A 27774-nucleotide genomic window follows, 5' to 3' on the forward strand; every position below is an offset into this window, starting at 1 on the left:
AGCAAACATTACGTCCATTATATCTTCTCGTCATTAATCCAAACCATATCATCTCATACACGTTTTCACCTCCACTCTTTCCAAGCTCAATGTTTCAAACCATTCATTCCATTTCAGTTGCATCTCTCATTTCAAGTCATCACCTCCCCCTTCATTCAAATTTCCACCTCCTTGTCTTCGAGCTTGCGTTCGTTTTGCTTCTTCGTCTTCTCTCCAGCATCTTCGTCGTCGTCGTCGTCCTTCTCCTTCTCCTTCTCCTTCTCCTCGATCTCGTCCTCCACCGGCGCGGGCACGGCCATGAAGCTCGCGCAGTCCTTCTCGTCCTCCTTGTCCGCATCCTGCGACTTGACGTGCTGGGACTGCACCTGCGAGTCGGCCGACGTCTGCTGCTGGCCGCCGGCCTCGTCCGGGCGGGTGAGGCCGCGGTCCTTGACGAGGAAGCAGCCGAGCAGGCAGAGTGCGATGAAGGGGGCGAGGGTGATGAAGACGGCGCGGCTGGCCTTGGCGTAGGCGTCGTGGATGGCGTCGCTGTCGGCGGCGTCGTAAACGCTGTAGTCCGGGGTGGCGTAGGTGGAGCGGGCAAGGTCGGTGTGGCCCGCAGGTAGGTTGTGCTTCAGCGTGTTCTGCAGCACGGCGGCCGAGATTGCCAGCCCAAAAGAACCGCCGAGCGAACGAAGGAAGTTCCGGTTCGAGATGACGACAGCGCGCTGCGACTTGGTGGCGTGCGCCTGCATGGCTACAAGGGTTGGTTGGAAGACCAGTCCGACGCCGATCCCGTTGAGGCAGCTGATGATGACGATGGCTGCGACGTGAATCGTGCGCGAGAAGAGCGTCGTCAGCGAGGCGCCGATCGTCCAGATGATGAAGCCGGCCCAAATGACCTCGCCGTAGCGCTTGTAATGCGAGATGTACAGGCCGGATAGAATGGAGGCGAAGGACTGGAAGAAGACGATAGGGATCGTCAAGCACGCGCTGATGAGCGGGCTCCAGTTGCGAACATTTTGATAGTAGATGGGGAGATAGTAAAGGTAGGCATAGTAGGTGACGCCGTAGAAGAAGTTTTGGATGATCAGTACGGCGACTGGGAGGTTCTTGAACAAGCTCACTGTGCTTCAATCAGCTTACTTGGAACTGTTGAGGGGTTTGGGGGATGGAGCTTACACGGCATCATAGGAAGCGGGGCAACCTTCCATTCGACCAGGATGAACGACACAGCAAGCACACCGCCAACCGTGAGCATCGCTATGACCATAGGCGAGTCCCACTCAAAGTAGGAGCCGCCTCCGGAAATGGGGATGAGGATCAAGATGGTGGCCAGGGATCCAGTAAAGACACCGTAAAAGTCAATTTTGCTGACATTTCCTTTGAAGTCCTTGCTAGGGACGGTGGCGGGGACCATGAACCAATTGATGACGCAGCAGGTAGCGGCGACGGGAGAGATGAACCAGAACAGCGCACGCCAGGTAGCGTGCTGCGCAAAGGCAGCACCGATGAGCGGGCCGACGAGATTACCAGTGCCAACCATGGCTCCGAGGATACCTTGGTACTTGCCACGGTCTTCGAGAGTAACAACATCACTCACGATCATCATGGACAAACTGAAGGCGTCAGCAATTGCTGCAGGAGTTGAGATTGGTAGAAGCTACCTTGTGATGCCGCCGCCAGCCACACCAGCCAATCCACGGAAGACGTAGAGCATGGTCGAGTTTACCGCGAAGCCGCATAGCAGGTCACTGATACACAGCAAGGCCAGAGCAGAGACATAGACCAGTTTGCGGCCAAAGAGGTCGGACAGACGACCGTAGAGCACCTGAAAGACGGTGTTGGCGATCAGGTTGGACGTTCCAGCCCAGCTGATGGTGTTCTCGGCATCGATGTCCTGGGCAATGGAGGGAAGAAGCACGCCGATGCCATTTTGATCGATGAAGCAAACCAACAAGCTGGCAGCAAGCGTGGAGAACAAAATGATCAGTTCGCGCTTGGGCAGAAGGTTGGTCTGGTCACGAAGGCCGGCCTCGACATCTCTCTGTTTCTGGCGCGCCGTCATTGACACGAGCGGGGGAGGGAGTAAGGGGGTTGGCGGGTGGTGACTATGAGGCGGACGACAGATGAACGAAGAGAGGCGTTCCGAGAGACATGAGACTCTTGGCACGGCTCAGGGACGGGTGAATGACAGCGGCTTGATTGCAAAAAATTTCAGGAAAAGGCAGAGTGTGAGAGAGGCGTCACATTATTATTAAGACAGAAACTGCTGAATCGGATATGAGCTGCCGGGGGAAGAGACCGGTACCGGTCAAAGGCGGAAGCGGCTAGCGCACGGCACTGATCGCCCTCGTAAGCATTCAGTCGCATACTACCGGGCCCGCGATGTTTTGGGCCGGTGGGTGTTGCTTAAAGCCGACGCCTCTACGCCGGCCGAGCTGGCGTGGAAAGATGTCCTCAGGCAGCAGCAAAAGCACGCGGTGGTGGAGGAAGGGGCTCGAGATGTCGAGCCGGTTTGCCACAGGGGCGACGGCAGTGGAGGGCGCGAAGCATTCTGCAGCGATAACATCCATGTCGGTGTGTGGCATTGGACGCGGGAAGTGGAGCAGAGGCAGCGTCTGCGGGAAATCGGGCGAGGCAGGTGGGCTCGTCGTCGTTTGCGCGCCAGCCCCCGTTCCAGCCTAGCGCATCGCGTGCCCTCTTGCCGCCTTGGTTCCCCGGTCCTCCCTGGTCCTTCCCGCCGCCCACTCCCAACACCACACGCGGCCGGACCGTCTGCTGCTGCCGAACATCGGAGCCCCCGCCAATTGCCGCTGCAGAGCTGCTGCGCTTCTCTGCACCGTCGCCCTCCTGCGGCCTGTCGCGCGTCACGGCAGCGATGAGTCAATGCCCTTGCCGCAAGCACGTCCTCACGCCAGTCACGGTTCAGCTTCTGGCTTGCCTCTCGTGGAGCAAACATACGGTCTATCATACCGCTACTCCCGCCCTTCGCACTTCCTGGCGTCTACGGATTACTGTCTATGGCACTGCTCCACCATCTGCCTGTTCGTCGCAATCCAGACGCCCTCCTTTTTTCCACCCTCTTCCGCCGAGCTTCGGTTCTGCCCGCTTTTCCGACAATCCTGCCGTGCATCTTGACATCTTCCCACGCTCTCGGCACACCATGTCGAACGTGCTCTGGACCTACAACTCACATGCCCGTCCCGCTGACGACATAAAGCCCGGCATCATGTGGTACTTGCCGTTGTTGCAGTCGTAGCCATTGTATCCGGACCACCAGGAGACCCCCACGCTTCTCCGGATGCTCACAACAACGACGTCCCCGCTTCCTTGACCTCAACCAGAAGGATCGAAGGCGTGTTCCGAGTGCCTCTGTACCAGTATACGCCCACGCTTGCTGCATGTATCTTCGATATATCTCTTGTACCAAGCTGAAGTCCCAGCAGTTAAGCTAGCTGGGAGCACTTGTGGGCCGCGAATTCCTGGCCGTCCCTGACCCAAGCTTAGCAAAAGCTTGGAGTCTTCTGTATACCACTCAACGAACTCGCCAGCGCCCCACATAGACCGAGTCATAAGCACATTCATCCATTGCAGCAGCGACCACGACGGTCATGCTCACAGCTGAATCTCTTCATTAACCTACCAGTTCACCAACGTGCACAGATACCGTGTTCAAAACCCAGCTCGGCGTTTGAATATCAGCTGCCGGCTTTGCGTCCACTACTGAATCCCTTCTCCCACAGGTATTCCACTGACCTCCTCTTCGTAGTCTAACATGAAGGAAAGCGCTATTTTAGCACTATTCAGCCACTTGGCATCGTGCGATTCTTCGCCATTTTCCTGTGCACCAATCAGCTTTTTCAATTAGTCATATTGTCGTCTTGAACCGTTGCCTGCGAGGTTGCAAGCCAAGTCGCAAGGCTTTTCTGTATTCATCCACACCAAAACAATCGTCGTGGGAAAGCCGGCGCACAGCAACATGCCTTGGCTCGCATTGTAATACAGGATCAGCGATTCGTGGCGCATGAATGGGGAAAGCGGATAGATACCTACCCTGCAACCCCACACTCGACCACATGACTCGCGGATGATGACGTCCCCGACCTGTTTACCCCTCAGCCTCCCACTCCTGCGCCTCGGATAAGTAAACAGCCGGTGCTAGCGCTTACATCGGTGCGGCGCAGAGACTTGGATCATGTCCAGTATCCCACTTGATGTGATGTCGCCTTGCATTCAAGGCCAAGGCTGATGGTCAATCTTAGGCAGCAGAGTTGGTTAAACTACGCTTCGTGAGCCACCGAGATGGAGGAAATGGTCTTGATGCTCAAGCTCTAAAAGAAGTCCGATATGTCGGTCTTTTCGCTCCACCCAAGAGCAGGCAACCCTGTGACAGCCAATGTCGTAGACGATGTCTGCACTGATTTGGGGTTCAGTCTCGATGAAGGAGAGAAGGAAGCCTACCGAAGGCTCCTTGGAATCTTTCACGACTCTGCAGTGGGCTTGATGGGAATGCCTGGTGAGACTTTACACCTTACACTGGGCTCATGGTATCTTTCCAGTCGCTGCTTACCGGAGCGTTGATCCTCTTTGTATTCTCTTCGCTGTGTTCCTTATATCTTCGTGTTATCGATAGCCGCGAAGCTAATTAGTTGCGTAGACTATGCTCCCCAAGTCGATCTGGAACGATTTCCACGGGAGAATGTTCATTTCCCAAATGTTGGCGACAACACACACGGAGCTTGGGCCTGGAAGTGCAGCATTAAAGATAAAAGTAGAGGCATAAAGGACTCGATGCTGCTGGAAGGCAAGACGGTGGTGCTCAAGGACAACATCTCTGTAAAAGATGTCCCCATGCTCATGGGCACGGATTTTGTCAAGGGCTATGTTCCGGTATTTGTACTCTCCCAAAACCTCAGCGCAGACAGTTGACGTGAAACAGAACACAGATGCTACTGTGGTTACACGGGTTCTCGAAGCGATGGCCGAGGTGGTTGGCAAAGCCGTTTGCGAGAACATGTGTCACAGTACGACATCCCACTCAGCTGCCACAGGCCCAGTCGAGAACCCATTCGCAAAAGGTTACAGCAGCGGCGGAAGCTCGAGTGGAAGCGGCGTCCTTGTGGCACTTGGAGAAGTCGACATGTCCATTGGGGCAGATCAAGGTGGAAGCGTCAGGGTTCCTGCCTGTAACTGTGGGATTGTAGGCCTGAAGCCTACGTTTGGACTGGTTCCTTACACAGGTGAGAAGGACAAGGAGTTAACAAGATCTTGCTAACTCCTGCCAGCATGCGGCAGCAATGAACCCACAAACGACCACTTGGGTCCGATGACGAGAACGGTGTGGGAGAACGCACTCTTACTCCAAGTCATTGCCGGAAGTGACAACGTCGATGACCGGAGTTTTGCTGCTCCCACACCTGAAAAAATACCCAAGTATTCGGCGATACTCTCCAGCTGCGAGACGCCCAAGGACCTTAGTGGTATTAGAGTCGGCATCATCTCCGAATCTTTGACCGGCGCGGTCTTGGACCCACGTGTGAAATCCACCTTCGTCCAAGCTGCCGGGTCTTTCGTGCAGTTAGGTGCGACTGTCTCAGAAGTGTCCATTCCATTGCACAAAAAGGGCCCGGCAATCTGGACCGGCATCAGCAAAGTTGGCGGCTTTCTCGGCAAGAGCACTGGGCCTTTCGGTCGCCGTGGTCACCAGATGATGGACTTGCATAGCATGATGTGGCCATTGACGCAGGAGAACTGGGACAACGCCTACGTCTCGTTGAAGAACAACTACTTGAATGGCGCCTATGCGACCAAGGCGTTCCCGCAGCTGCTTGGCAAGGCGACCAACTTGTCACGCATGCTTCGCGATGCTTACGACGCCGCGCTCAAGGAGTATGACGTTCTCATCACCCCGACGCTGCCGTACATCGCGACGAGCCACTGTGCTTCCGACGCCGGCCCGCTCGAGCAGATGGCAAAGCAGGTTGGGCTGACTCGCAACACTTGCCAATTCAACCAGACGGGTCATCCAGCACTGACGATGCCGATTGGCATGCTTGAGATCCAGGAAGGACCTCTTGCAGGAACTGGAACCAAATTGCCGGTCGGTCTGCAGATTGTGGGGAAGTGGTGGGCCGAGGAAACGGTTTACCGTGTTGCTTACGCGTGGGAGCTGGCGAATCCGGACTGGAAGAGCCTGTGAAGTGGAGTCCTCCAAGGCACCGGCCGTAGGAATTTCCTTGCATTTTTGTAGCTGACAATCCATCGAGCCCTTTTCATTGCATCAGCTTACATTGCCATGTCGGGAGTTGATGGGCTCAACGGCTTGCCGCTTGGCTCGGGCCGGCCGCCTATGCTTACTCACCTTCGGCCCCAAGCTCACGCCCGAACCCGAACACGCCTAAACGGCTCCATACTTCTTCCGGCACCTGCTGGACCTCAGCTCCCATCCCAATACTTCCGCGAGACGTCAATGGACGTGAAAGAGCCGGGAGCGCCGGGCAGTCCAAGGCAGGCGACCAAAAGAACCTCCCGCAAGGCAAAGAGAGAAATCCGTCAAAAGGCCAAAAACGTCCAGGCCGTCGTCGCCATCGCCTTCGCCGCTTTCGTCGTCATCATCGCAGCCATGTCATCCCCGGCCATCTCCACGCTGAACAAGCGCCTCTTCAACGCGGCGACCTACTCGCGCATCCAGCACGTCTGGTTCGGCGACCTCCCGAGCTCCGCGACCACCGCGCCGTCCGACATAGCCAAGAAATGGTTCGGCGCGGGCCCCCCGGAGGACAAGGCCGCCTTCGACAAGACCTGCACCAGCGCCTTCCGCGACGCCCTCGTCTCCGTAGGCCCGAAGGCGTATCCCCTCCCCGCGCTCGACGCCCCGGGAAACTCCAGCTACGCGGCCGAGCTGGCGCACGCCCCGACCATCGCGGCGCCCTTTGCCGCAGCGCTCACGGACGCCGCCCAGGAGAAGGAAGGCAGCGGCAGCGGCGGCAGCAGCGACATCCGCGCGCGCGAGGAGGGCGCGGCAGACGCGGCGCTGAGCCTGATACTGCTGCTGGACCAGCTGTCGCGCAACATCTTCCGCACGGACCAGAAGCTGGTGTACGGCCACTACGACCGCCTGTCGCGCAGCCTGCTGCGGCACGTCCTGGCCACCAGCCCGCGCGCCGACCTGCACCCCAAGTTCCGCGCCAAGCCCGTCTTCCGCATGTGGTTCTACATGCCGCTGATGCACTCCGAGTTCCTCGAGGACCATCGCAGGTACAAGGCACTGGCGGCTGAGCTCCTGGCCGAGTTGGAGGCGAGGGGAGACAAGGAGGCGGAGGAGTATGTGCGGCAGAGCATGGACTTTGGAGAGAGGCACACGAGCATTATTGAGAAGTTTGGGAGGTACCCGTATCGGAATGAGATCATGGGCAGGAAGACGACCAAGGAGGAGAACGAGTGGCTAGAGGCCGGGGGTGAGACATTTGGGACAGGTAAATAAATATAGAATGTGTTGAAGGCTGCCGTTGAATAACTGTATTTCTCTCAGAAGCTTCTGATAGAGCATGTCTTGTCATTGGTGCTGTAAATCAACTCAGTTGGAACGTTGCACAGTGGGTTTCCATAGAAATCGAGCTGGAATATTGCATCGGTCTCCCAGAGATATTACGCCCTAGCTACGTGGATCATGAGACTCGCATCCACACGCCGCTGTCTACCTGAACTACCGACGTGGAAATGGTATAGCCCCCTGGAGGATCACATCCTTTGCTATCTATTGTGCGCAGAGGGAAGTATGCCGAGAATCGCCGCTAGATGGCACACCTCCATCGGCTATTGCCGGAACAAGCAACGAACTGCCAACGTGATCGATCTCTGATAACCTCGAACAGCGATGTCCAGCCTGACGTAAGTTGAGGCTGAGTTTCTTCACATGCACGAAAGCGTAGTCACATGGCTCTTATCGAGCGACGAGACGTATCCACCACGATGGACGAAGCGTCGCCGAGTCGCACGGACTCGGACGGGCGAATAGCTCGCACTCAACGTCAAAAAGTCGGTCAGCTTTACGGGCCGTGGAATAGGGGCTGCCTCGGTCTCCGGCGGCAGTGTGGCAGTGTGGCAGCGTCTCTAGGCCGTGGTCGCCCTTGCGATGGCTTGCCGTTGAGGCTCCCGGCGAGCCACACTGAGGCAGCAGCCCGGATGCGGAATGGGGCGATTCCGTGCGATTCCAGACGCCCACAACGCCCACTTTACCTGGCGCGCCAGGCCAATGGCAGGGCGGCGCCCCTCACATACCCTGTAAATGAAACCGTCCGGAACGTGAGGATGAATCGCGCACCAAGGCAAGGGCACCGTTCCACCAGCAAGGGCTCACGGCAATCCCACGGCGGCGCGTCGATGCATGCGGCGCGTCAGACCCTTCTTTGCGGGAGAATGCGACGGAGATCGAGGGCGGGGACGGGGGATGCTGGGTGGAAGTTAGCTGCCCGCCCGCAGCTGGCTGGAAATCCCCCGGCGGGCCTTGCGCCCCATCCTATCGATTGCTACCCGCGCGAGATAACGAACCTAATCTGCCGCGGTAACCGGTCAAGCACCTGAGAGCCACGCCCGGCGCGGGCGCACACATGTCTTGCGCCCGAGACGGGTGACGGGTTCCTGGAGTCGCGCCGCCCACGTTCGCCGTCCAGCGTGGCTCGTTCAAGCCCGTTCAAGCCGCCGGGCGCCGTGCGCGAGCTGCCATCGTGGCCGGGGAGCACGCGTGACGTCGGCCTGACTCGGCCTGACTCGCGCACTGCAGGTCAGCCTTGCGATAAGCTCCCACCACGGACACGCTCGCTGCGGCGGCGCGAGCCTTGAGGCGGGCGCTATCCTGCCGCTATCCTGCCGCTATCCTGCCGCGGCCCCTCCGCGCTCAGTTCGCGTGCTAGGTATTGCGCCTTTGTCCGGCGTTTGTGTGCCCCCCTTGGGATGCACCTTGGCGTCCGCCGCCCCTCTGCACCCGCAATCTCCATGCGCGCTCGACGCGCGACCGCCCGCCCGCCGTGCGCGTCGGCGTTCCTGGCAGCAGCAGCAGCGCGCCGGGCCAAGGGCCGCGAGCGAAGGGCGGCACGGCGGCGGCGTCGCGCAGCAGCTTCCCCGCGCGCAGCCATCCTCAGTGATGAGTGGGCGGCGAGGGCAGCGAGCTCCAGGCGGGCGGATCGGCAGCAGACGGCCCAAACGGGCGCGCTAGCGCTGTTGTTCGTTGGCAGGCAGCAAGGGCCTGCCCGCTGTCCATTGGCCGGCGCAACGGCCGCGCGCTACCCCCAGCCACGCCTTTTCGCGCGAATGGACCATGCGTGTCACTGCCGCTGAGCACTGCGAGAGCGAGGGGTCGGACGATCGCCCGAGATACCGCACCTCTCGCGCCGCTGCGCCATCTCCTCCACAACCACCACCCGGCTCCCAGCCCACCAACTGCCCAGGCACCGTTGTCCAATGTCTCGTAGGGCTGTCCGTAATACTGCGATTCAGGATTGCGACAAGCTCTGCCCCTACGCTAAATCAGCCGCTCTGCCATCAAGTCACCGGACCCGCTCCGCTGCAACGCCCAGACGACCCCATCGCCGTCCGCCGCGACGACCCCCTCCCGCCCGCACCACCGACCACGCTCCCCAATTCGCATTCCCCAACAACCAGCGCGCATGCTTTACGAACGCGGCAGTATGACTGCCCTCAAAACCGAGGATCTAGACGATCTCGAGGGCCTCTTAGCCAGCCGTCCGTCTCTGGCCGCCTCCGTCGACGACTGCTACGACCTGGACGCTGCGCATCACCGCGCGAGCCGGTCGCCTTTCTTCGGCATCCCCTCCACCCACTCAGGCTTCCGCTCAGAGGAGTCGGAGACCGAGGAGACCGACAGCGCCGGCCCGTGGTCGCCGCCCGCCTGGCGCAAAGCCGGCAGCGGTTGGTATCGGCACCACCACCACCACCACCACCACCACCTGTCGCCCGACAGCCCGTCGCGATCGCGCGAGACCAGTCCACCCTATGAGAGCGCCGGCGAAGGCGACGCGCTCATGCCGGCCAACGTCCCGCTTCCCATGAGTCCGTTGAAGCAGACGCCGCGCACCAGCCCCGATCGCGACCTGCCGTGGGATGCGCGCGTCAAGAAAGAGAAGGACCAGAACACTGAGGAGCCGCCACAGCATGCGCTGGCGCCTCGCGACAGGGAGAAGAGCAAAGACGGCTCTGCGCCGCCCCAGCAGGGTCTCTCGGCGACGGCGGCCGCGCATGCCAACAACTGTATGTATGGGGCGCGCAACGCCCGGTCGCATGCGCTGAATGTAGCAGATATCCGTCTCGCGCTGCGCGCAGAAGTGCAGCACCGCACCGAGCCTTACGAGGCGGCGTATTCGTGGTTGAGCGACAACTTTTCGATGGTGGCCAAGTCCCGGACGTCGACTCTGATTTCCGTTTTTGTGGGTCTTTTGTCAATTTTCAGTCTGCGCCTCCTCCTGCAGCCGCCGTCGGCGGGCCACGTTCCGGATCTCGTGAAGGTTGCGGGCCTCGCCAAGGCGTTCGAGCCGTTCATCTACTACAGCGAAAATGGAGTGTCGCAGATAGGAGACTTGCAAGAGACGGGTGTCGCGGTTTGGGATCTTGGAGAAAGCGTGCGTCTGACGAACATGACCTCGGCGCCCATTATAGTTAAGGAGCTCGACGAGCTGAGCGAAAGCCTGAAAACCCTCTCGGTAGAATTGACCAAGTTCTTTGCAAACGTGGACGGGGATGTCGATAGGTATATTAGTCGCACAGTCTGGCTGAGTCCAAGGCCGGTGACGCTGACACTAAGTAGTATCCTCATAGTCATGGACTGGGCGAAGCGCGAGCTGGCGCATATCCAGACGGTTCCAGACAGTTCGCTGTCGTCAGTCTTCGGCAATATGCACCGCCTCTTGAGCCGAGTCGGCCTTCTCGAAACGTCTTCTGGCGCACCTACGGCGGTCGGGAAGGTCGTCAGGGAGCTGTTCGGCCAGACAAGTCCCCAGCGCACCAAGGCAACCCTGCAGCGAACATTCAATGAATTCCTTAACGTGCTCGAGGAGAGTATTAACAACGAACTCACTGCCTCCACTGCCCTGTTCAGCCTGTACGAGTCAATTGATCGCCAGTTCCTCAATCTCCAACGCACCGTGCTTCGCGAAACAGACCAACAGGAGCGCGAGGAAGGCGATCTGCTGTCGAGCCTGTGGACACGCCTCATGGGCGCCAATGCCTCTCGCTTGCGCAAGTACGAGAAGAACCGACAACTCCTGGCCTCGCTGCGCGCCCGCACTCTGCTCAATAAAGGTGCACTCGGTGACCATCGTGCCAAGCTCCAGCAGCTCAAGAGCAATCTCGAGATGCTCAGGAAACGGCTGATCAGCCCGCTGCTGAGGAGCAACGAGTCGAGCACGCTTGCGATCGAAGACCAGATCAGGGGCCTCGATGGCACGTACGAGTACCTCCACGGCGTGCGGGAACGACAGAAGACCAAGGTGATGGGTCTGCTATACGGACCAAGTGAACGGATCCTCGTGATTGAAGGCAACTCCTCATAACTCTCAGCGGCGCCACGGTACAACAACACGGCGTTCTTGCAGCATTTGCAGTGGCGCACGGAGTAACGGAAAGAGGAGTTCTTTGGTCTGTTATCCCTTCCCTTTCTTCGAACGGGAGTTTTATCTCGGGTTCCTACTGGGGCAATGGCGTTCTCGATTCCTGTTTTGGCGCACTGGAAAATATTTTTCCCCTCTCTTGTGGTCTTTGCGTCTTCTGGCATCGGGTCTCGGGCGGGAATATTCCTCTGCATGAGCGGCATACGGAGTGCTCTTCTTGAACGACATTCTTATGGGCTACTGTTATGCTGTAACGCACTTTTGTCAGCATAGACGCTGTAGAAACGAAATCACCAACTGCCAATTCCACTGCAGTGCTTCCGCGACATGTAGGCGTGAGTAGTGAGATGGCGTGAAGAAGGAGGGATGCCTGGGGCAGGGTTTTCCGCCCGCCTGCGGAAGATCGAATCGCCGACGCGCCATCGATCCATTGCGGGCATACATCCAAACTTCGACCTCACATCTGCCAGCTCCGCACAACACCGCCCACCATGCCTCCGAGACTCAATCTGCTTCCAGCTTCGCGATCGCTTGCCCTCCGCCCGAGGCCCGCTGCTCCTCAATGGCGCGCCGGCCAGATTGGTGCCGCCCCGCGCGCTATCAGAAGATGTTACGCCGACGACGCATCGAAGAAAGATCTACCTGAGGCGCAGAACAACAAGGGACCAAACACCGACACCCTACCTCACGTCACCGAAGAAGCGGCGGCTATGGCAAAGATGCGAAAGATGCCTCCCCCGGAGGTGGAACAAGGAACCCCGGTCGACGAGGTACGTGGGAATGCGGCGTTGGGGAACGATACATCTGCGCTGGGAGCGATTGGCGGGGCTGAACGTCTGGCTAATACCATAACCAGTACGTGAAAAACGATAAGGAAGCGCAGAAGCACCTCCCAAAGGTCATGCGGGACAGCCTCAAGAACTCGTCGGGAGCGAAGGGCAGCCGCTCTTATTCGACTTCCGCCGTCCGCCGCCAGGAACAGACGGCCGTCGCTTCGGGGCCGGTCACAACACCAATGACAGCTGAGGGTGTAAAGTTTGGCCTGGTGCCTTTTCCCATGCCCGCGGAGAACAGACTCAAGAGTCGCTATGACCCGGTCGTCGAGCAGGTGACGAACCTCCTCATGGAGCATGGCAAGAAGAGCGTCGCGCAGCGCGTACGTCTTCCCTCTCAGTAAAAAAAAATCGATACCATGTTCCAATGAATAGAGTCCTCTGACACCCTTTTTCCTTCCCCCCGGGAATACAGAACATGGCGCTCGTCCTCAACCACCTCCGCACCGCGCCGCCGCCGACCATCAACCCGCAGCGGCCCCTCCTCCCCGGCGCGCCGCCGCCGTCCCACCTCCCCCTCAACCCCGTCCTCTACCTCACCCTCGCCATCGACTCGATCGCCCCGCTCATGCGCATCCGCGCCCAGCGCGGCGCCGCCGGCGGCGGCGTCGCGCTGCAGATCCCCGTGCCGCTGGGCCTGCGGCAGCGGAGGCGCAAGGCCGTCGAGTGGATCCTCGAGTCGGCGACGAAGCGGCGGAACGCGGGCAGCGGCAAGGGTGGCTTCGCCATGCGCTTCGCCAGCGAGCTGATCGCCGTGGTGCAGGGCACGAGTTCGGTGTGGATGAAGCGGGATGGCGTGCACAAGGTTGCGACCCTTTCGAGAGCGAATTTGGCTGTTAAGCCCAAGTTCAGGAGATGAGCGTGGGGGGAGAATGGATTGGTGGGGGTGGGGGTGAGCGAGAATTGCGTTGACTTGACGATTTCGGTGACTGGGAGATGTTGAAATTGATGGGGCGGGGGCGGAGCGTGTGTCGGACCTTATGGCACATTTGCGAGAGGGTAATCACTACTCTCTGCTGCTGTACACTATTCTGGATGGATGGAAAATGATTGGCTTTGTACTTTAACGTACTTGAGCAGACATTTAGTCGAGACGGTCGCTGTAGTGGTTTATATACATTGTCTGTGCCGTCATCTCTGAGCGCAAATCGTGTTTGATACTTACGTTATCACGGTTCTCCGGTCGCTGCGTGGCTTGGTTTCCAATCACGTCCAGACGCTTTTATGAGTAGGGGCATCTCTGGTATGAGACCTTGATGCTCACATTCACTTCCGCGCCTCGAGTAATGTAGGTGGATCTTCCGTGATGGACAAATGCTGGCACAAGGTTTCTTTCTTCTGTGGTTTCTGAAGGATACGCGGAGATCAACTCGCCAGATATTGCAACAAAGAGACGTCCAGATAGCAGCTCTCCGGCTAACATCGATCTTCCCGCATTGGTGTTTAGTCCAATCGATCTAGGGTTCAGTCTGTGGCAATGTAGACCCGCGCCTCGGTTTCCTGCCTTAAGTGCTTCCAAACGGCTGTTCTGCGGACTAGTTGTACACGTCTCGATTTCGTGCTAGTCTTGGCTTGTGGACATTAGAGAGACATCTAAATCATAGAATTAACCACTCACGTAAGTCGAACGTAGTCCGTAAAGGATGATCGTGTATTAGATTGCCCATGTCAACATAAACATAGCACGTCCGCCTGGTGTATGAGACCAATCCAACCATCTCGTCCACTTATTCAACAAAAAAAAAACATCTAGACAAGAGCTTCAACTACCTTGGTTTTTTTTTTTGTACAATTAGTAAGCAAACGGAACTCAACCACTTCCTCAACGTGATTAGTTGAGCAACTCACAAGAGGTGTAAATGTAGATTTACGTACTATCTCTCGCTTAATAGACCCGAGAACACCTTAGAGGCCACCTCTTAAGACCTTGTAGCTTTCCTAGTAGATGCTCTTGGTTAATTTGATCAAGCAGTCTGCCATAGCTATTTATCCTTCGACTAATGGATAATCGTCGGTTAGAAAATAGGTGGCGACCTCGGAAGTGACCTTGGTTTTGTTGAGCGGACGAGATACGTGAGGATACTTCCACATGGTTTGGTAGCAAAAGCCAATGACATGGTATTTCCTTTTCCCCTATGAATGCAATTTAGGAAGGCAGGAATGGTTTACTATCTGCTGCGTCGGTTTGACAGTGCCTGCAACCTGGTCAGAGCCGGAGTGGCATTCATCGAAATGTTAACAATCGCATCCTCCGGGATCCCTCGACTGGCAAGGGTCCAGCATACCCAATTCAGCAGAGTGGCTCCTAGTTTGGATGTTGGTGTAGGGAAAGGGTCTAAACATGGCCGAAGCAGGGCTTGACGCAATCGTTCTCGGACCCCAACTCGGCATACGTCAGGTTCACGGCAGTGTTCTGGGATCAGGGATGTTTCAATGCTGGGACAAGGGCCCATCATCTTGCCTTGCTGCGGCTCTGATCTCGCGTAGAGCAAAGGTATTGGGCGACAGGGTGGTGTCCAGAAAGTCCCGGCAGGTGTAGCGGGATCTATTCCGTCATGTATCGAGGATCGCACCCACTCTCGATCACGAATCGGACCGGAGGCGATGTTGGAAAGTCGCATTTGCTGAGATGGCGAATCTGGTGCAGACCCTGTTTCAAGGCTCGTCGAGGTCAGAGTGACGTTGATTTAGAAGTTTAACTCCACAAGGCTGACGCGCTGTGCATCCGCAGATCCTTGACAGAGGCTGCGGCTGCACGGAGCCTTGGGCCAAGTAATCAGGATCGCAACAGATGTGGAGCCGAACCGCTGGAAGAGCGCAAAGCTTGACTGACGCTGGGGTTCTGTGATCCTCGGCGCTTTCCCCCCTGCCGGCAGCCGGATTGTGCGCATTCGCGGGCCATGACGTAGTCCTGCGGAGCTATGACCCCCTTCCCACCTCCGCATTCTGCGGATGCAGCCTGGTAACGTCAGACTTAGGTATCCAACTTGGCCCTGCTCGTCGCGGGCCGTGTAAGACGCTGCTTCCTTCTCACCGTTGCGCGAAGGAACTACGCCTCACTCCCGTCGCTGTTGTCTGCCCACTGACCGCCGTGACCATCCTTCCCGTGAACACCCCCCTACCCGCCACCACTTGGTTGGCCTACAGCAATCCGCCATTCACAATGCTGCGATTCCCCGCCTCGCGCGCTGTGCTGCGCTCGCTGACCCCCGTCACCGCGCGCATGCCGCTCAATGCTGCCGCCAACAAGTCTCCCCTCGCCTCTAGGCTATGCACGCTGAGCAACACCAAGCGGCCGCACGGCGCAGCGGCTGCGACCTGGAAACCGCCATCGGCACCCCTGTTGCAGCGCCAGCGGTATGCATCAACCCAATGGGACAAGGTGGACAAAAAGGCAGAGCAAGACGTCGCCCACAAGAAGCTCGAGCCCGAACCCGAGCTGGTGTCGACGACATCGTCAATCCATCCAATCTTCGGCGAGGTCGGCACGCCCGAGCCAGAGAAGGAACAAGACATGATGAAGGGCATCAAGCAGGATGTGGTACGTACAGCAACACCAAGAGAACTCTATATATAGGGGCATTGGCCGACACGTTGCAGGAAACCATCAAAGACACCTTCTCCCTCACCGAAGTCCCGCGCCAGGCATACGTTCTTGGCTTGGCGGGCGTCCTGCCTTACCTGGGGACCTCCCTGTCCACCGTCGCATGTGCTTACGAAGTCAACCATGCGGCAGCGGGCGCCGACACATTCTTGTCGCAACACACTGCAGAGGTGCTTCTGCATGTCCTCGAGCCGCTGCAGGTTGGCTACGGCGCGGTGGTAGGTAATCTCCTGTTCTTCTCCGAGACAAGACACTGATGCCCGAGACAGATCATCTCCTTTCTCGGAGCGATCCATTGGGGGCTTGAATGGGCCGGGTACGGGGGCTACCAGGGCTACCGACGATATGCCATTGGTGTTGCGGCACCCGCGGTCGCGTGGCCGACGATCCTTCTCCCGGTCGAGTACGCGTTGATTGCACAGTTCATGGCGTTCAACTTCCTGTACTATGCGGATACGCGCGCGACGGTCCGCGGGTGGACGCCACCGTGGTATGGCACGTATCGGTTCGTGCTGACCTTCATCGTCGGCGCCAGCATTGTGGTCAGTCTCATTGGCAGGGGCCAGATAGTGGAGAACGTCGGCAAGCTGCCCAACCCTGTTGATCGCGTGATGCAGCTCAGGGAGGGTGCGGAGGAGGCGTTGGAGAAGGAGGAGGAGGCACGGAGGGCGGCCGTGGTGGCCCGCGAGGAGGGGGACGAGAGCGCGCGCATCCCTGGCGGAGACCCCGAGATCAAATCGGGATTGTGAGTGGACGGTGATGGGCTGTTGGGAGACGCTGCTTAGCTGTCACAGGGTGTTCTGGGCGTCTTGGCGCAATTTTTAGGCAATGCGGAGGCCCGCGCTGGGCTCTGCGTGGCGGGTACGAGAGGGCCGATATCGTGGGGCAGGGGTGCGGCGCAACGTGTCGTTGGGAGCCGCATGGAGCAGTGGGATGGGGACGGGGCGGGCGCGGTTGGGGAGCGCGATCTGGAAGCGGCGGGCGCACAACGGACATGCAGTTTGGCGAGTTTTCGATAGTTTGGCAGCTTCTCGCCCTTCGGCGAAATTTCTAATAATGACACCTGCGTTTCTGCTCATCTTCCAGACCCGTTTTTCTGTCCGCATGCTTGGTTTTTTATGGGCCGGGAGCTGCGCGGTTCACATCCGCAGCCCGCCGCTCCGCGTGCCTGGATCGTCGGCAAACCTGCCACAGCTCGAGCCCCACCGGGTAGGCGCTGCGCGGCGGCCGGTACGCGGTGTCGCTAGGGCGGCCGCGGCGGCGTGGCAGACAGCGCCGAGCCTCCTGCGCGCGCCGGGGGCTGCTCGAGCAATGGCGCGTATGGCAGCTCCGAGGCGTCCAGGGGCCCGCGAGCCGGGTGGCGGGCTGGCCGGGGCTGTGGTATCAAGCCCAAGAGGGCCGCGCACTTGGTGTTCACGTGCGGCGGCGGCCGTGCAATGAGATTTCCTTTCGCCCCTCATTTTCCGCGCCCCGCAACCCCGAGCCAAGCGCAGCTCAGCTGGGAGCCCCGCTGGAGACGCGCCTGGGCCTAACATCATAGCAACGCATCGCCGCCAGCGGCTGACGCACAACCCACCGGCCCTGTGCCTTTTTTTCTTGCTGACCACGCCGCGCTGGCTCTCCCAATTTCCTCCTGTCTCCCTCCTCTGGCACTGAAAAGGCCGCCGCTCCGCCCGCACTTTCTTCTCCTCCATCGTCCCGTATACCCTCTCCCCTCCCAATCCAGATACCCGGCGTCCGCACCCTCCGCACCCTCCGCCTCCCTGCGCCGCCTCCGACATCGCCCGCTCCTGCACGCCCACCCCCAACACTGCTTCCTATTTTTCCGTCTCACGCACACCTTAGCCGCCACACACCGCGTGCCTCGGAATAACTTCTCCCTATCACGAGCCTCCCACCTTAAAGCCGCCCTCCTCCCGCCGCGCCCTCCCTCCAGCGCTGCGGACTTGTCACAACTCCTCTGCACCCCCACGCAGGCCCCCATCATTTCTCCCTTCACGCCCACCACACACACAACAGCAACAATGGCTGCCGCCGTCGTCTCCGACAAGGATCTGCCCACCACCGCCGAGGGCGAAAGCCCGCCCATGGACATGGCCGGTACCCAGATCAAGGCACGACGCGGCAGCATGCGCCTGCCGCGCAGCGAGAGCTACGAGAAGCGCATGGAGAAGTTCTTCATTGGTTCCATCGACCAGGGCACTACGAGCTCGCGTTTCATCATCTTCGACGGCACCGGCAACCCGGTCGCGATGCACCAGATCGAGTTCACGCAAAAATACCCGGAGTCTGGGTGAGTCAATCCTTTTTTCCCGTTTCGGCAGCCTTCTCCAACTTTTTTTTTCCTTCGAAGCGCGGAGAATCTTTGGAGCGAGGTTCTTTTGTGGGGCCGTCAGGGGGACTGAGCGCTGACATGTGATCGTTCATGCAGGTGGCACGAGCACGACCCGTGGGAGCTCGTGCAGACCGTAAAGGAGTGCATCGACGAGGCGACCAAGAAATTTGTGAAGTTGGGACACAGTATCGAGGACATCAAGGCGGTTGGGATTACCAACCAGAGAGAGACGGTTCTGGTGTGGGATGCTGAGACCGGCGAGCCCCTGCACAACGCCATCGCCTGGCCCGACACCCGTGTCAAGAACCTGGTGCGTGAGTTCAAGCAGAAGGAGGGCTCCGAGGCGCTGCCCGAGCTTTGCGGCCTGCCGCTGTCGACCTACCCTTCGGCGGTCAAGCTCGTCTGGCTGGTCCGCAACGTGCCCGCCGTGAAGCAGGCCTACGACGCAGGCAAGCTCGCCTTCGGCACCGTCGACACGTGGCTGCTGTACAACCTGAACGGCGGTAAGGAGAACAACGTGTTTGTGACTGATGCCACCAATGCCTCTCGTACTATGTTCATGAACCTGTGGACGCGCGAGTACGACGACATGCTCTTCGACTTCTTCGAGCTCGAGAGAAGCAAGCTCCACGTCCCCAAGATTGTCCCCTCGTCCTGCGCAACAGCCTTCGGCTGCCTTAGAGACGGCCCGCTCAAGGGCGTCAAGATTGCCGGCTGCCTGGGTGACCAGTCGGCCGCGCTCGTCGGCCAGCAGGGCTTCAATCCGGGCAGCGCGAAGAACACCTACGGTACCGGCTGCTTCTTGCTGTACAACGTCGGCGAGACCCCCGTCATCTCGAAACACGGCCTGCTGGCTACCGTCGCGTACGACTTCGGCCGTGCGAAGAAGCCCGTCTACGCGCTCGAGGGCAGCATTGCCGTGGCCGGTTCTGGTGTGAAGTTCCTTATGAACAACTTGGGCTTCATCCGTGACTCGGACAAGGTCGGCGAGCTGGCAGCGAGCGTGGAAAACAACGGCGGCACCGTCTTCGTCACCGCCTTCTCCGGTCTGTTCGCGCCCTACTGGATCGACGATGCGAAGGGAACCATCTTCGGCATCACTCAGCACACCCAGCGTGGCCACATTGCCAGAGCCACTCTCGAGGCGACTTGCTTCCAGACCAAGGCCATTCTCGATGCCATGGAGAAGGACAGCGGCCACAAGCTCGAGGAGTTGGCCGTGGATGGTGGTATGAGCAAGTCTGAGCTCTGCATGCAGGTAAGTCCAAGGAATCGGCTCCGTATGATTTGATCAGTGACTGACCCAGCCTTGACAGACTCAAGCCAACATCATCGGCATCTCCGTCAACCGGCCTTCGATGCGCGAGACGACTGCTCTTGGCGCAGCCATCGCAGCAGGCTTCGCCGTCGACATCTGGAAGGAGTTTGACGAGCTGAAGGACATCAACCAGAAGGACCGTGTCATCTTCGAGCCCAACATCAGCAAGGATGAGAGCGCCAAGATGTTCAAGAAGTGGAGCCGCGCCGTCGAGATGTGCCGTGGCTGGCTAGACACCGATGAGAACGGCGAGGACTTCTAGGCGCCTCGCACCGGTAAAAACAAAAAACAAAAAAGGTTCCAAAAATTCGAGAGACGATGCGCGGGTTAGAGGCAGACGGTGTACACATGGTTGTTTAACGCGGTCATGATGATGAGCATTGCACTATGGTTCGCATCATCGGCATTTTTCTACTAGTTCACGGTGTTTCTTTGGGCGGTAAATGCGGCAGCGGGTTTTGCGAGGTGTTGTTGGTCTCTTGGATGGATCATCTACAGGACATTTATTATTCGCAGATACCTCACTTTAGTTTTTTTTTCTCCCTCAACATGTAGCTCTTCTCTTGTAACTTCCAAAAAAATATCAAATCTAAATTAAATCTAAACAAGGCAGAACGTGCAATGACTCGAGACTGATGTTTGAGCACGAAACCCGCTCGGATTGCTTGATTGAGCATGTTCACTCTGGGTGGTGGATAAGATTGTAGCATCCGAAAAGCTTACGCGGGTCCGGAAGGCCCAAGGAAGCCAACCCGAGGCGGGCACCCGGCTGTCCCGTCAAACGGTCTGCTGACCCGACCACGGAGAGATAAAGAAAAAAAATGCATCTGGCGGTGTGTGGGATTGCGGATGGGCTGACACCTGCAGAAAGTGGAGAGCTGGAGAGGGGCATGGTTTCGTGGCGAAATAGAGAGACGAGAAGGGGTGCTGATTGGAACAGCAATGCTTACGCCGCCCCTGGCCAGTGCTCTTGTTGGAGGGGGCAGCAGTGCCCAACAGCAATATACCCCGGCTGGTTGAATTTAGCTTGCAGCTGGCGGACCGGCGGGAGCAAGCTTCCCCGTGTTCGGGGGTGGAGCAAGGTTCAGTCCAGTCCGATACAGTGCAAACGTCCTTGCCCGAAGCTCTGCCGCTCCAGCCAGCCAGCACAACCGCCAGCTGTTCGGAGGAGGGAATCGTCGACAAGGCGGCTCGTGCGTGCCAGCTGCCGGGCTTTGCGACAGCACCGTGGCCCAATCTATCTCCGACGAAACGCGAAGCCTCGGGCTGCCAAACAGGCTGGCAATCGCCGCATTTTGACGTGACGCCTTCCATTGCTTCTTGCTCCCTTCCTCTGACCTGCCTCATCCGGCGTAAGGCCACGGGTTCGCGGCGAGGGGCGACGAGAGCAGCGCCACCATTTTGCTCGAGCGCTTGGCTGAAACATGCGCATCACAACAAGGCTGGCGTCAGATAGACAGCAGAAAACCGGCGCGCCGAGTCAGGCAGAGAGGTCCGGTGGGATACCATCATGACGGTTCCCAATCACGCTTCCGAGACGATTGGCTCGACGCCGGCATGGAGCACGTGGTGGCTGGTGGCGCCGCTGAGGCTGGCGGCCATGCTGCTGCTTTCTGGCAGTGAGGCCGGTGCGGGGGGGAGGCGAGGCACCGAGGCAACCCTGGAGCAAGGATGGGACTCAGGGAGGCGGGCGAGGAAGGGCGAGGAAGGGCGAGGAAGGCAGCGGAAGGGCGACGGGGCGGGCCTCGAGAATGGGGCGTCGACGCTGCGGGGAACTTGGGCACGAAGGCGAGGGCGGCGCACACAGCCTCAACGATGATCGTCGTCGAAACAGCCTTCAGCGAGAGCCGCAGGCGAAGCGACGTTGGAGCTTGGACGTGCGTGCGGCGTGGGGCGAGCCTCGGCTGGCTTGCTGCCGGAGCTGGTAGTAGCCTGGCAGCCTGGCAGCCTGGCAGCCTGGCGGCCTGGTAGGTAGCCTGGCGCGAGAATCGCAGGCACGCAGGCACGCAGGCCACCAGGCACGCAGGCACGCAGGCACGCAGGCACGGCACTGGCACGGCACTGGCAACGCGGCGCGTCTCCTGAAGCAGACGAGCGAGGCTCAGCGTCGCGCGGGACCAAATTTGAGTTCAACGCTCCTGCGCGTCAACCTTCTTCGCATGGATCGCCTCGCAGTGCTCGCCCAACACCGACCACGCCATCTCATTACACCACCGGATCTCCGCGACACGCCTCCATGCCAGCCGAGGGGCCATGCGCCATCTGATCGGTTTCAGGAGAAGGCAGATGCGATCGCTGCCTTGCTCGTGGCCGCCCAACCCGTATCAGACGGCGCCCTCCACGCCAGCCGATGGCTCCCGACGCCTTCCGCACGCCTGTCCAGAGCATGGCGCGCGCGCGCATGGAGCATCGCGACTCGCCAGCGCTGTCGCGACCTTCTCCAAGCCGCGTGTGCTCGTATCCGCCGCGCCCTGTACGGACTACCGCCCACCCATCACACGACCACCCGCCAGGCCGCCGACTCGCGCCTGCGCTGATCGCCAGCGCCCAAGACCGGCTGCCAGTTCCTCGCGCTGTGCAGGCCGCTTCCGCACAGCCCTGGTCCCGGCGTCGCTCCTGAGCGCCCGTCCAGCGCCTCGTCAGTGGCCGCGAGCCGAGCTGGAGCGCTGATCAGATTGCCTCCTTAGGCATCAACCGCCAGCCGATCCCCAGCAGTCGGCTGCCGGTGTCGGGCTCGCGATCCAGCGCGCTGGCGCCCTCTGCTGCCAGCTGCAACGCCCGGCAGTTTGCAGCCTCGCACGCTCGTCAGGCCGGGTGCTTGTGCTGCTGCTCGGGTGCCTACAGTAGCCCCGGCCGGCCCGCACCAAGTCCCCCCCCCCCCAGCTCCCCAGCTCCCGGCCGGTCCGCCATCTCATCTCCCCTTCCCTCATCAGCCAGCAAGCTCCCCTGCCCGAGCGTCCCGGCCTCCGTGCGCCAGTGGCCGAATAGACGGCGCCGGAGCCCGCACCCAGCTGCCCATGCTGCCCATGCCGCGAGCCGTGTCGTCCAGACCCTCCGCCCAAGGTCAAAATCAGCTGTTTGCCGTCCGCGTCCTGGCCCCGCCGGGAGCAAAACTTAGATCCATGCTCTAGGGCTGCTGGGGAGGGGCCGCCCTTGACTCGAAACTTGCCACGGCCTTCGGCACGCGGGAGCTCTCTCTGGCCCTGCACCAATCCGCAGCACCCGGCATGGCCCAAAACCCGCTTGGCACGCCGCCTAGGCTGAGGCTGTTTGGCACCCGTCGTCTGCCGGAGGCACAGCCGCATCCTTCGTAACGGCCGCCATTGCTGCCGGCCGAGACAGTAGTTGCCTGCCCTGCTCCAGGCCCGACCCCGGTCCCCTCCCGGCTGCTGACGCAGCAGTTGCAAATCACTCGCTGCTCGGAACCTGGGGCAAATCATCGCCTGCAGCACTGCGTCAGAGAGTCAGCCAGGGGGATGAACTGCCCGGGTGGAATCCGTTCTGATCCCTAAATGAATCCGCCAACGGGAAACGGCGCCTGAGCATGGCCTAGCGCTGGCTCACGCCAGCGTTCCGACCTGCTTGACCTCGCCGCTCTCCAGCCCTCCAGGGGACCGTGTTTGCTACACCCGCCGGCAAGGTGGTGTGGGTGCTAGCGCTGCCTCTCCCGCTCCATGATGCTCGACGCCTTTAAGCTGACGGTTAGCGTGGCGCTTTGAAATACACATAACTTTACACACACGCGCATCTTTTCCCGCTTCAGTCCTATGCCCAATAGCCTTTGTTTGACTTCTCTCACTTCTCGCCCGTGCCTGTTCATCTAGCTTCATCGCACAAACCATCGATTCAGCCCATCGCTCCCTCCCAAGCCCACACCCCCCTCCCTCCCAGCTCATCTGCACCCAAACCGCCGCCACCCCTCCCTCTTACCCCTCCCCCACTGTAACAGCTAGCACGGGTGTGACACGGCGGGCTTTTCGCGAACCGGCCGGCTCTGAATCTGACCTGTGCTTGGCGCCACCTTTTCTGCAGCGGCTCGATTGGCCTGTTCCCCGTACGCCATCAACGTCTTGGTTTGCTGTGTTCCGGCTTCTGCGATACTGCTGGACGCGGCAAGAGGGATTCTGGAAGCTGGAAAACACGTGTGCTCGACGAGGCGGGCGCTGCGGGTGCTCTGGCGTCCCCACCATCCACCATCCGTCCCTGAATTTAACGCACGCGCAGCGGAGCACTTGGACTGGCGTATCTGCAGCGACACAAGGCTGAACGCACTGACCGCCTCACCCTACGCATAACCACGCCATCGGCCGGCCTGATCAAAATTTCCACGGGTGGCCAAGACAGTGCGGTGGCCCAGGCCCTGAGGTAGGAAAAGATCGAACGGATACTAGCGTCATCCTTGAAGCCGGGACCACCATTGACCATCACATCAGATCCCCCAGGTCGAGCCCCTTCCAGCCCTGTGCCCTGTAAGGTGTACGCACCCGCGGCAAGGGTTGCGGAAGCTCAAAGCTTGCATGGTTCCCACCTGCCGCTAGCACAAGAGGTCCATTACCAGCATCTCGCCAGGTTCATACACCATCTTCGTCATAAATCGCATACCCTGTACCTTCGCGCTGCCCGCCAGCACGCCGCCCTGCGCTTCACCTCCTTGCCCTTTCTACTACCTGATACCTAATACCTGATACCTGATACCTGTTCCTGTTTCCTGTTACCCGTTACCTGGCTTGAGACGGCCTTTCCCTGCCGCACGCTAGCCCACGGCTCTTCCAGCGAGAAGGCCGAATCCTTTGACATCCGACAGCCCCCGACGGCCGCTCCCGCGCCGGTGTGGAGCGCAACCCAAGGCCCACGGCAGCACTGTACGTACATACATAAGCCCTCCCGTCCTGCACTGTGCTTTATTGATCCGTCGAGACAAGAGCCTCCGGTCAGCCCCTCCAGGATCACTCGCGCCGCATCCGCCTACTGCCGCCGTCGAAGCCACTGCCGGATCCGGCCTCTCCTCTTGAAGAAAGACGCTGCCCAGGACGCCTCTCTGGTCCCCGGCCACCATCCCCGGCCAGCCTGCTGCTCCCCGATAACGGCTTGCGCCCGGGAACAGGTCGATCTTGCTCACTCAGCTCTCGCCACCCCCATCCGCCCTTACCTATCATGTGTGACTACACGCAGGTCCACTACAAGTGCTCGCATCTGCGCTTCACCGTCCGGGCGTGGTGCATCAAGTACCAGGAGACGCATCGCAGGTGTCCGGCCAATGTGGTCGCCATGTGAGTGATTGTCCACCCTGCATCCCACAGTGGCAGCATACCCGCTCCGCCGTCTCTTCACGCAGGTGCCATGCCACGCAAGCAACCCCACAGATCTCCCGTACAGCCCCATGATTGCATCGCACGCTGGCCGGGTGACCCTGCTGACTTTTCCCGCCTCGCGTTTGCAGAGAGTACCGTCTGGACGAGCTATGCGGTGAGCAGCACTCCGAGGGACAAGGCAAACGGCAGCAGCTGATACGTCACTTTTGTGTGTGCTCATTAGGCGACTGCCGCAACAAGAACAGCCAAGCGCGGGCAGCAGTCGGCAGGCCGGCTGCAGCACATGTGTAGATCTGCCCGCCCATCCGACGGGCAGACACGGCCGACGACACGATGCATTCGAACTTCACATCCCGGAAGCGAGCGCGTTACCTACTATACCATGACGATCCGAAGTGCCTCCCATTGGCGAATGGCAGGCTCCGCTTTTTTGGCGGGTGGCCCTGGGTGGCCGGGTTCTGGGGCTGAGAGGCGTTCTCCTTGGGCTTCTTTTGTTTTTCCTTTGGCTCCACATTTCCTATGGAATTCTCTTCCGCATTTCCTTACGCCTGGTTTCCCCATGGTGTTGGCGGCGCCCCTCCGAGCGTCACATATTTGGTCATTGAACCCCTCCTTTCCGTCTTGGACACCGCGTTGACGCACCATCCCACTCGTTGGAGGCAGGCATGCTACCAATATCATGTCACATAGCGCAACCAAAGCAAAAGCAGGGATGGGCCAGCCCTACCAGCCCCCTCCCTTGTTGTCTCGGAACCTCTTTCCACTCTGACCCCTTCCTTGACGCTTTCCAGAAGCGCTCCATTGCGACTGACATACAGGGGTACCGACATGCTGCGAGAAATGCCCGAGGATCGAAAGAGGTACCGTACCGGCCGGACGAATACGACTGCTCACAAAACGGCTCCGTTTCGAGAGCAGAGAGAACACGATCCGCTTCACGCATACAACCCCACCGGCACAGTGCCATCGTCGTTCGGCCGGGGCCCCGTTGCCCCCTCCCCTGGTCGCTGGCTGATGCAGGCCCAACGGCGGGTGGGTTTAGTCGCCTCCTCAGATGGCCATTCGCGGCTAGGCCGTGCAGCAGCAGCAGCTAACGCATCACATACACAACGGCCGGCCAAGTACGACGACCGTTGTTGGAAACGGGCTGAGGACGGGCAACGTCCAACTAGCCCCATTTGCCCAAGTGGGAGCCAATATGCGCCGTGCCGGGGACAGGATTCGGTGGCGGGATGCGGTGGCGTGCAAGGGTTGGCAACGCTCTCAACTCTCCGACCTGCTGCGGGAAGTGGCTGGGGGCAATTGGGAATCGTGGCGAACTGCAACATTGAACACTCGAAAGCGGCCGGCTTCAGCATCATCACAGCTGCGTCCTTCCCTGTTCGGCCATGATGTTTCGCCCGAGAGGGTGCCCTCCTCTCCGCCTGGGTTCCCCCACCCGTCCCGATGTGCTCAGGCGCGTCCAGGGCAACGGGGGTCGGCTTCCGGGAAACCAGGCGCGTACCTTGTCCTGTTTGCATTGGACTGGTCCCACGCTGCACCCCGAGCTACACGTCTTCCGCTTTCCATGCGCGCGTTAGTCTCGCATACATGAACATACGTTACAGACGCACACCGCTTCGAGGCTGTGATCGCTCCAGGAGCGCGGGAACGGAGGGGGGCCGGGAACGGACAAGCTGAGTCCTTGGTCTGTAGCCCATGCGCCACGCGTCTGAGTACATGCTTGTTGTCCAGCTCACCTACCGTGCAACCAGCCTTCGGCCCGCCGATCTCGGCGTGGATCCCCCACTAGCGGGAGATCTGGTGTTGCCGTTGCTATGTATGTACATGCGCTTGTGCGTTGTGTATGGGAGGCCATGTTTCTTTTGAACGCCCCTTCTCATTTGTTGCGTGCTCATGTGCCGGTCCGCAGATCCTGTCACCGACGGCGAGCCCGTGGATGATCATGATGTGCACATGCATCCATGGGCCCTGCACGCATCCGTTGCCTTGTTGTGGTTCGCACCGGCGAGGGGAGTTGCAGGCGGCTGACGGCAGCGGCCGTTTCAGCTTCCCGTCCGCGGCCCCTTCAGGCTGTTCCGTCTGCCTGATTGAACATCTGCGGATGATCGTAGCAGATCGTCGATGGAGGGTTGTTCCGAGCCACGAAAAGAGCTTGACCTCCATCATCCGCAAAACCACATGCTCTCTGCTCATCCTCCCTCTTGGGCTTCTTAGGAAGGTGTCATTCCTCGACACCTCTCCACCCAGAGGTGCATGGAGACCTAAAGGATGGCAAGACACGGCACTGGAGGTACGGAAACGGCTTTGCCGTAAGGCTTCCTGCAGCATCTTTGTATCACCGTCGTACGTACCGTGTCCCCGTCCCGCTCCCCTCACCTTTCGATCAACGGAGTGTACTACCGAGCGCGCCATTTTCCCTGTTCTTTCCCGGATCTTTTCTTTTTTGTTCCTTCCATTCTGCCTTTTCTGGCCCTCACCGACTGTTTGAAAAGCTGGGTCTGCGGTGGGTCATGGCGGGGGTAGGACATACATTGTGTCGTTACTCTAGAGAGCATGTAGATCGACGCCGGAGGTTACCGAACATGTTCTAGAAGATGGAGGAAGAGAAAGGTGCTCATCGTCGAGTATACACTTCGACGGGTCCCTGCAATGTGGTGAGTCAAAATGCTTTTCAACTTCCTTCTGGATCCCGCCTGTCCGTTCAATCGGTATCTTTGACCCTTTGGCTTCAGAAGCCATCTCCTCAACACATCTTTCGATCTCTGC

General features: G+C 59.5%; 7 protein-coding genes across 7 annotated transcripts; 6 read left to right on the forward strand and 1 right to left on the reverse strand.

Moving 5' to 3' along the window:
- Positions 1 to 155: 155 nt before the first annotated feature.
- On the reverse strand, positions 156 to 2047 carry BKCO1_100056 (mfs transporter; the record flags this gene model as incomplete). Its single annotated transcript, XM_020269970.1, has 3 exons — positions 156 to 1105; positions 1162 to 1598; positions 1647 to 2047. The coding sequence occupies 3 exons, from the start codon at positions 2045 to 2047 to the stop codon at positions 156 to 158; spliced, it is 1788 nt and encodes a 595-aa protein (XP_020135251.1).
- A 2282-nt stretch (positions 2048 to 4329) lies between these two features.
- Positions 4330 to 6181, forward strand: BKCO1_100057 (amidase; the record flags this gene model as incomplete). The annotated part of the gene is made up of 4 exons (XM_020269981.1): positions 4330 to 4498; positions 4640 to 4872; positions 4922 to 5222; positions 5268 to 6181. The coding sequence occupies 4 exons, from the start codon at positions 4330 to 4332 to the stop codon at positions 6179 to 6181; spliced, it is 1617 nt and encodes a 538-aa protein (XP_020135252.1).
- Positions 6182 to 6277: 96 nt separating this feature from the next.
- Positions 6278 to 7465, forward strand: BKCO1_100058 (uncharacterized protein; the record flags this gene model as incomplete). Its single annotated transcript, XM_020269992.1, has 1 exon — positions 6278 to 7465. The coding sequence occupies one exon, from the start codon at positions 6278 to 6280 to the stop codon at positions 7463 to 7465; it is 1188 nt and encodes a 395-aa protein (XP_020135068.1).
- Positions 7466 to 9647: 2182 nt separating this feature from the next.
- BKCO1_100059 (uncharacterized protein) lies at positions 9648 to 11546 on the forward strand (the record flags this gene model as incomplete). The annotated part of the gene is made up of 3 exons (XM_020270003.1): positions 9648 to 10248; positions 10297 to 10744; positions 10802 to 11546. 3 exons carry the CDS (start codon positions 9648 to 9650, stop codon positions 11544 to 11546), a joined length of 1794 nt encoding a protein of 597 aa, XP_020135069.1.
- Positions 11547 to 12094: 548 nt separating this feature from the next.
- BKCO1_100060 (30s ribosomal protein s7) lies at positions 12095 to 13295 on the forward strand (the record flags this gene model as incomplete). Its single annotated transcript, XM_020270015.1, has 3 exons — positions 12095 to 12373; positions 12460 to 12759; positions 12852 to 13295. The coding sequence occupies 3 exons, from the start codon at positions 12095 to 12097 to the stop codon at positions 13293 to 13295; spliced, it is 1023 nt and encodes a 340-aa protein (XP_020135570.1).
- A 2304-nt stretch (positions 13296 to 15599) lies between these two features.
- Positions 15600 to 16789, forward strand: BKCO1_100061 (mitochondrial inner membrane protein 1; the record flags this gene model as incomplete). Its single annotated transcript, XM_020270026.1, has 3 exons — positions 15600 to 15977; positions 16037 to 16258; positions 16310 to 16789. 3 exons carry the CDS (start codon positions 15600 to 15602, stop codon positions 16787 to 16789), a joined length of 1080 nt encoding a protein of 359 aa, XP_020135569.1.
- Positions 16790 to 18064: 1275 nt separating this feature from the next.
- On the forward strand, positions 18065 to 19955 carry BKCO1_100062 (glycerol kinase; the record flags this gene model as incomplete). The annotated part of the gene is made up of 3 exons (XM_020270037.1): positions 18065 to 18333; positions 18472 to 19633; positions 19692 to 19955. The coding sequence occupies 3 exons, from the start codon at positions 18065 to 18067 to the stop codon at positions 19953 to 19955; spliced, it is 1695 nt and encodes a 564-aa protein (XP_020135568.1).
- Between the last annotated feature and the right edge of the window lie 7819 nt (positions 19956 to 27774).

Source organism: Diplodia corticola, assembly GCF_001883845.1.
Source record: "Diplodia corticola strain CBS 112549 chromosome Unknown scaffold1, whole genome shotgun sequence".
Lineage (NCBI taxonomy): Eukaryota > Fungi > Ascomycota > Dothideomycetes > Botryosphaeriales > Botryosphaeriaceae > Diplodia > Diplodia corticola.